The 7,866-nt window shown below is 41.5% G+C and overlaps 1 protein-coding gene across 1 annotated transcript; it reads right to left on the reverse strand.

The window, feature by feature from the left end:
* Positions 1–523: 523 nt before the first annotated feature.
* LOC147421392 (wall-associated receptor kinase-like 6) lies at positions 524–4,692 on the reverse strand. Its single transcript, XM_086502831.1, has 3 exons — positions 3,635–4,692; positions 2,875–3,048; positions 524–2,715 (listed from the first exon to the last, which is right to left on the reverse strand). The coding sequence occupies exons 1-3, from the start codon at positions 4,548–4,550 to the stop codon at positions 1,412–1,414; spliced, it is 2,394 nt and encodes a 797-aa protein (XP_086358957.1). The 5' UTR covers positions 4,551–4,692; the 3' UTR covers positions 524–1,411.
* Positions 4,693–7,866: the final 3,174 nt, after the last annotated feature.

Here is a 7,866-nt window from a genome sequence, read left to right on the forward strand (position 1 = left end):
CCCTTGACATTGAGTGGTCTCACTCCCAATACAATGGGTAGTGATGTCTATATGGTGGGACTTTTTCTCTCGACGAGGAATTTTTTTCTGGTGCATTATTAAAACACCCATCAAACTAGGACTTGATTGTATAAATTATACACAAACATTACTTTTACTATGCTTTGTGCTCTTGAGCTTGACCCTTATTCAATATGTGCACATTCCTATGACCCTAATTCCAACATGGGAGGCATGATAGTGTCCCAAAAACACATGAATGAACCCTAAAAGACAATGGACCCTAATTTAATACAATCTCCAAGAATTGTTGAAAAGACTTAGCTCATAGGATGGTATAATAGTAGAAACTTTACATTAGATAATTATTCAAACAAAGCAAGGACTCAATTTCTGTGGTAACAGAATACACATGAAATATCAGTCTCGTTTAGCTGCATGTTTTTGGTGTCTCCAGGAAACCATGATTTAACTAAAACAAAAGTGATGGCTCCTTATTTTTTGAGAAGTTAAAAAAAAAAGTTCCTCTGTTATTTTATTAGTGTGGTTTTCAAACATGTTGATACTCTCAGAATTTGTGAGTAAAGCTTATGTACACATTTTTCCCTGTAGCAAGTTTTGATGGATGTTGCTCGAGATGTTGTGCTTGAAGGAGAAGATCTCACTCATTCTGTATTCCATCTTCATCCTTGAATCATGTGACTCTATCTCTTTTCTACTCATTCAAGGACCTCCCTCTATAAAAATGCTCAACTTGTTAAAGAAACTATACAACTGAATTCTTCTTCGCTCGCATGTCTCGTCCACACCTTTCTGAGACTTCTTACACCTCTTTACAAAGATACACACTTGGCATACATGAAACATGGTCCGTCGGCAAGGCACTTTTTAAGAGTTCTAATACCTACACATGCAAGTAAATACCCAAGCTTGGTACCGAGGCAACTGTATGGAAACACTCCCCAATGCCTACACCTAGCAGACATGTGCAATTTAAGGGTATGCAACTAATCCAAGTGCATGGGCATGTGTCGCTCACAAACGTGCCAGAACACTTCCTAAGCTCTCGTAAACCCTAGAAATAGGAGTTAGCTTGACATGCACATACAGTTAGATGCGCACATGACATCCCCCTCTTTTCAAGGTGAGGTACTAGTACCAAGGTGCATGGCTTCCATGTAGTCCACCAACAACTTTGGGGGATTTACAAAGAGATCTTCCTTGACCCACTTTGCATCAAAGGATATGCAACTAATCTAAGTGCATGGGCATGAAGGTCCTATGTACAGACTCACAAAGGTGTAAGAATACTTTCTAGGCTATCCTAAACCCTAGAAATAGGAGTTAGCTTGTCCACATGTCCTGCTGAGAATAGGATGTACACGTGACACCAAGAGTCCTGCTGAGAATTTCAGCAAGCTTGGGGAGTAAACTGATGAAGCTCGATCATGCCAGAGCGAGAACTAGTTGAAGCAATCTCATTCGAATGATTATGAGCAGACATAAACAGAGAACTGCTTGATGCTGATGGATCTAAAGAGTTTCCTCCTGAAACAAGTGAAATTACTTCATAGTCATTACCCCGATAAGTTAAGTGATCTGCAGAAGCATAACCGCCACCACTGCTCTTGGATTTTAGCTTGCCTGAATTCTTGGACTGCACTTGCTTTAATTGACAAACCACCTCTTGCATTGAAGGCCTATCAATACCTCTCAAAGCAACACAATTGCACGCCACCTCTGCAACCCCATTGATGGATGCAAGGACATCTGCATCAGATTCCAATCTGCAATCTATAAAACTGGGGAGATTCTTGGAGTGCTTATCAATCTCCTCTTTCATATTGACAATCGTGCGAAAGTAATGAGCAAGGACTGCCGCAGGACCGTAGGCTGGCCATGAGCTGATGAGCTCAAGCAAAATGACACCAAAACTATACACATCACATTTATCTGTAATGCGCAAACTATGGTAGTATTCAGGGTCAACATACCCAAAGGTTCCTGCTACAAGAGGATTTGTGAGGTGAGTGGCATCTGAATTAAGGAAACACGAAAACCCAAAATCCGCAACCTTCGGATTGTACTGCTTATCTATAAGAATGTTGGCGGACTTCATGTCGAGGTGGAAAATGGACTCCGACTTGTTATGAAGATAGCTGAGTGCTTCTGCTGTTTCCACTGCAATGTGAATCCGCCATGCCCACAAGCTGTTGTACCCTTTTCCTCCTTGCAGAATTAGACTAGCACCTCTTCCCTGTGGTTTCAAATAGTCGCGCAAAGTTCCTTTCTCCACAAATTCGTACACAAGCAGCGGCACTGAGGTTTCAACACAGCACCCCATCAGTCGAACAACATTCTTATGAACGGTTTCTCTCAATAGGATTATCTCCTTCACAAAGGACTGCATTTGAGCAACTTGCTCCTCCACAGCCTTGGGCTTGGCTCTTTTAATGGCAACCTTGACAGTACCATGTTTAGTGGATAGCTTGCCCCAGTACACTTTTCCAAAGCCTCCCTCTCCAATCACATGATTGCTAGAAAATCCATTAGTGGCTTTCAGTAGGTCTCTTTCTGAAAACAAAAAGGAGTCCAAGTGGTTGCCTCCAATTCGTTGAAAGTTCTCGTGCCTCTCCCTCCTTTTCATGTAAGCTCTCCTCGATGTCCAAAAGAAGGCAAGGAGCACAGCTAAAAAGATTATCCCACCCAATCCCCCTACAGGCAAGGGAAATCATTCAGTGAGCATTAAAAAATAATATGCGCAGCACATACACCCAATATAATGTAATCAACCTAGACAGAGAAAAAGGAATGCCCCAAATGATGCAGACAGAGTTGTCAACATATGAATTTACTCATTTGTAAGAGTCATACCAAGGAGTGCTGGCAATAATACATTAGTACCAGGAGTGATCAATGGGCATGTTCCCCGCAGACCAGAGCCACCCCCTCCCATACAGCTGCAAATGTATGAGCCAACCGTGTTTGTACACATGCCAAGAGGTCCCCTCTCGCACTCATCCAGCTCCTCTTCACATTCCTCAATATCTGAAGAACAGGGCTTTCCTTTCTTAGACACAAAGCAGACCACATGGCTTCTCACACACAAGATACCTCGGTGGGTAAGCTATATGTAAACCCTTTATATCAGTGCATTCAAGGCCTAGTTTAAATACCCCTAATCTGCAGCTTTTTCATAAATGTGACACACCCTTTTACCTATTCAATTCCTGTATCTCCCCTTTCATCGGTACCCTTTGGTATGTTAAAAATATGTAAAAATAGGGACTCAAAAAACCCTTCTATTGAACTCATGTGCTCTGTTAACATATTTACAGGTGAAACTCCCAAGCAAGATACATGTTGTTTGATCTATTTTACATGCCCTGCCTTTGGATGCAAATCACTAAGCTAATAACATATTACATGAACAATAGGACTGTGTAGACCACGGAACTGGGCATGGCCATAATTCTGCAGAGTGGCAAGGCCCTGCACTCTTACTGATCTACAAAATTTTTTACTCATGATAAAAGCATCAGAACAATGCTATTCTTTAAGTTCGCAGTCCGCTCTTAACCATCTTGATAGCTCGATTATGAAAAAATTTTACGAACAATAAATTAGAAATTACCTTGACAGCCAATACCAGATTTATAGCCATCTCCCCTATATCCCTGAGTGCAATTGCAAGTGTACCCATGAATCGAATCACCATCGATGCATTTTGCCATGTCACTACAAGCATAATCTTCCCTTCCTTTTGCGGTGCTGCAGTTTTGATCATCTTCAAGAAGCTGAAGAGCCCAAGTTAAGGACAGACCATAATGGCCCGCAGCAAAGAAACCCCTCTCGTTAACTGGTAGTCTATAAGTTGAGGGACTGAGCACGGTAGAAAAGCCACAAAGACCGGGAAACATCTTATAAGCAATGCCCCTCCCTTGGAAATCAAGCCGCCATGACCTAGGGGGAATGGGATTGATGCAACAGGCATAACTGTTGCAAAAGGGTATGTCGTCTTGGTTGTAGCAGCTATTTGTGCAAGAAATTATAGACTTCTCATTTCCATCTGTATAAGCCGTGCAAGTGCCCTGAGAATTACATCCGACCACAACAAACCAGTTGTTATCGGACATAATGAATGGTCCACCTTCGAAAAGCTCGAGGGCAGCATCACCAAAGACTGAAGGAGTGCAAAACTGGGAAGACGGCATGGCCTTCAAGTGGGTAGAGTTCACAATGAGTGTGTTGGTGGAGAATTCCAGAACTTGTAATTCTTTAGTCTTGGAAGTGCCAATTTGTAAGAAAGGCAGATATCCATCACCATAGGTAGCATTGCGCTTGCAAACAATCCTGTATGCCGACAGCCCACATTCAGTAGACATGCCAAATGGATAAGGTATGCTCAGGTTTCCGCAAAGTTGCGAAGTGTAGTTGCAAGGGGGAGAGTCGCTTGACTGTTGTAAAACACGGAGGGGTGAACCGCAGATGAGGCAAATGAAGATGGAGGGAAGGGTAATCAATGCCAGAAGGTAATGCTGAGGGCTCATCTCAGATGAATTGATTGACGAAACCTTGTCGCAGAGAAATGCAAATACTCACAGAGTATATACAAAGAGGTGTTTTTGGCAGCTCTGCTTAGCTTGACCGCGCGACAGCAGGGAGAATACGATGTCCTTAAGGAGCGCGGCCCCGTTCATATTCATAACATGAAGCGCGTTCTGATTGCAAGTATTTGATTGACAAGTTCAAGCTCTCTCATCACAAGGTCGTCCACGACTCCACGCTGCACACTAGACCATGGCACTCATGCAACCATAAAAATTTTAAACAAGATGAAGACTTCACGATGGCCTCAAGAAAGCAACATTTTTGCTCTAATAAATTGAGTGATTATTAGAATACATTTGATATGTTAATGGAAAGAGAATAGAGAGAGAGAGATGTGCATGTGCGTGTACACACATACTCACTTTCATTATTAAAATGTTCAAATGAGTATACTTAGTATAGTAAGACTTCATTACGAAGAAAACTTAAAAGATCATGATGTGTTTGTGTGTGTCAACTAGCATTTAGCATTGCACACCAGCAATTCAAATAAACATTCTTCATATTTTATTAAGCAAAGCATGATGTGAGCAATCAACTATTAAATTTATATGGTGTGAATTTTGTTCGAAATGACTTGAAATGTCAGTAATTAAAGTTAATGTGATGTTGACCATTGGATGGTGAGAGGTGCAAAGGAGGATTGCACGTTTTCTCCACCACTCTCCTATGGTCTTCTTGGCCAAAAAGAGAACAATCCAAATACTAATCTCAAGCTCACATACCACAAGTTGTGCTCCAGAAAAGGTACGTTCACTTCATCCAAAATTTGCTCAAATCAAAGTATGGCGGCCTTAAATTTCTTCAAAGAAGAATGCTTAAATTTTAAGATTTTTAGTTGACAAATTCAAACTTATGTAAAGTTTTCAATCTCATTTCATCTTCTTACGAAGGGGAGAAAAGGATCCAAAGCCGGCTCTATAAAATTATTTTTTCCACAACTCCTTATTTAACAAAGTTAGATCTTGAAAGAAAACACATGCCAAGCAAAAATTTGATACATGCCTTCTATTCAAAACAAGGTGGAAGATCACGATGGTCTATTAAAGAAGTGCTACTAATGTTGGTGTGTGTTAGATTAACTATGGCGTAACATAAAGAGATTTTGAAGAGCTAAAGAGAGGTTCACCCACTAATGGGAGCAACAACTACAAGATGCAACACTTTTCAATGAGACTCTCCTAGAAAGGAGCTTCAGAGACTAGTGTTTCCACATCCTTATCCCTCTTCCACATCCACTAATGCTATATCTACTAGTGGCGAATCAAGGCCATTAAAGAGAAGCTTCTTTGAGGTTATTTAGAAAGGAGGAGATTGATGTAATGATGTGGTGATTTTTAAGAGGGTCATTGTCTATATATAGTGATAGTGTATTAGTAGATCAAGCTTTGGATGACATGTTGCTAGTTGGATTTATTTGTTCGCTAAATGGATCAACATCGACGATAAGCACAAAAAGTTAATTCAAAACCTAACCAACATCAAATGACTAAACTTCATCTATATAGTCTAGCAAGGCTTCTCTCTTGTGATGTATGGTCGGCGTATAATTCTCTCAAAATCAGGTCACTTCAAAGACACCTTGGGGTGGGAAGGATTGCGTTAAAAGCTATTTTCAACCTTCCAATCATGCGTAAAATTGTGAACCATTGGCTCTCATGAATGCAAATTCATGTTTTAAAGAATACCTTTGGCTGCTTTCATATGTACTATATATAATGGAGCTTAAAATTTTTAAGGAAGGAGAGGGTCTCCACGTGTCACTCATTGGTTCACTTCAAAAAGAAAGACCTTACAAAACATCTAATCTAAAATGGAAAAAGAAAGGTTAAGATTTAGAATTAGTGTCAATTATGATGGGAGTTGTAGTTGTGTAGAGGGAGGGTTAAGATCGGCAATGGCGAGCTAGGGTAAGATGGTATTTGATAGCTTGCTGAGATAGCTCGTGGGGCGGGTGGGTGTTCTTCTAGCCTTCTTGTGGTTTGGCCTTGATTCAACTCGACAAGGAGGGACAATCTCAGCTCATCTATCTGTGCGTTTGTTATGTGCTTAGCTTTGTTGCGCATAGCTCCCTTAAGCATAGCTTCGTTGCAAGTAGGCTCCTGCCGGCCCCTTTGCGCTCCCGTTTTTCTTTTGCATCCGGTCCTCATCAGGTGCACTCTCTGCCATCAGCAGAGCCCTTTCTTGCACGTACTACATTTTTCAGAAAGCGATTATTGTCTTTGTTGAAATCACGATTATTATCTGGTAAATAATTGTTCGTGCTTTATAGTGTTAGTCTTCGTACACCTACTTAAGGTGATTGCCTGCGTAGGTAGGGAGGGTAGGTTTGCAGTTAGGAGCTACATTTTGTGTTGAATTCCACACTCGCTTGCACCAGCATCTCTGTGTTCGGTGTTGGCTTGCTAGCAATTGTCGCTTGCTCGCGATTATTTGGAAGGCGATTATTATCTAAGAGCGATTATTATCTCCTTTAAGCCCTTTTGCACCCAAAGTCTTCAATTTAATCAAGTTTCATAAGTCTGCATTATTTGGTAATGGAACTCGACGCTCTGGTCGTAAGTGAAGATATCGTTAAATTCTCACATACGTTAGCGGCTGGAAAAATACCCGAAAAGGAGTTCGTTGTGCCGATGGATGAAGGAGATGGCTCGGTCTTGCGACCGTAGTATGATGCGAAAATGTTGAGCCCCAATTCGCGGAGGGCTGCAATCACGAAAGAGGACAAAACTGTCTCAATTGAAAAAGCTCCCTCTTAGGAATCAAGAGAGAAAATGGGCTTAGCTCAAGGGTTCGAATTCAAGGTAAAAATCCTCAAAGATGGGGTTCCTTAGGGTCCCATCTGTACGAACGTAAATAAGGCGTCAAGTTCATCTATAGCTCGTAGGCCAGGCTTTTGGTTTGCTAGCATACTCAAGGGGACTATCTCTAAGGATGTTGGAAAAGGTTCATCAGAAGGGTTGTCAAGTGAAGGAGATATCTAAAAACTGTAGAATGCAAGAGCTAGACTTGAGCAAGAGCTCAAGGAAGTCAACAAAATGATTGAGTCCGGCCCAATCAACAACAAAAGAACTTGCTCCCAAGCGGACTGCAGTGGGCTGGTGGAAGACGGGTTGGCAGATCGAGCCTTCTCTGTTTTAAAAAAGTATTTTCCACATCAGGTGGAGGTTGCCGAGGCTATTAGTGTAGTGATTCCACCAACACTTATCAAAAAACAGTTAGCCAGGCAAGCTACGCTAACGCTTATATTTGGGT

This window comes from Adiantum capillus-veneris, chromosome 27 (genome assembly GCF_014529385.1).
Source record: "Adiantum capillus-veneris isolate H3 chromosome 27, ASM1452938v2, whole genome shotgun sequence".
Taxonomy (NCBI): domain Eukaryota; kingdom Viridiplantae; phylum Streptophyta; class Polypodiopsida; order Polypodiales; family Pteridaceae; genus Adiantum; species Adiantum capillus-veneris.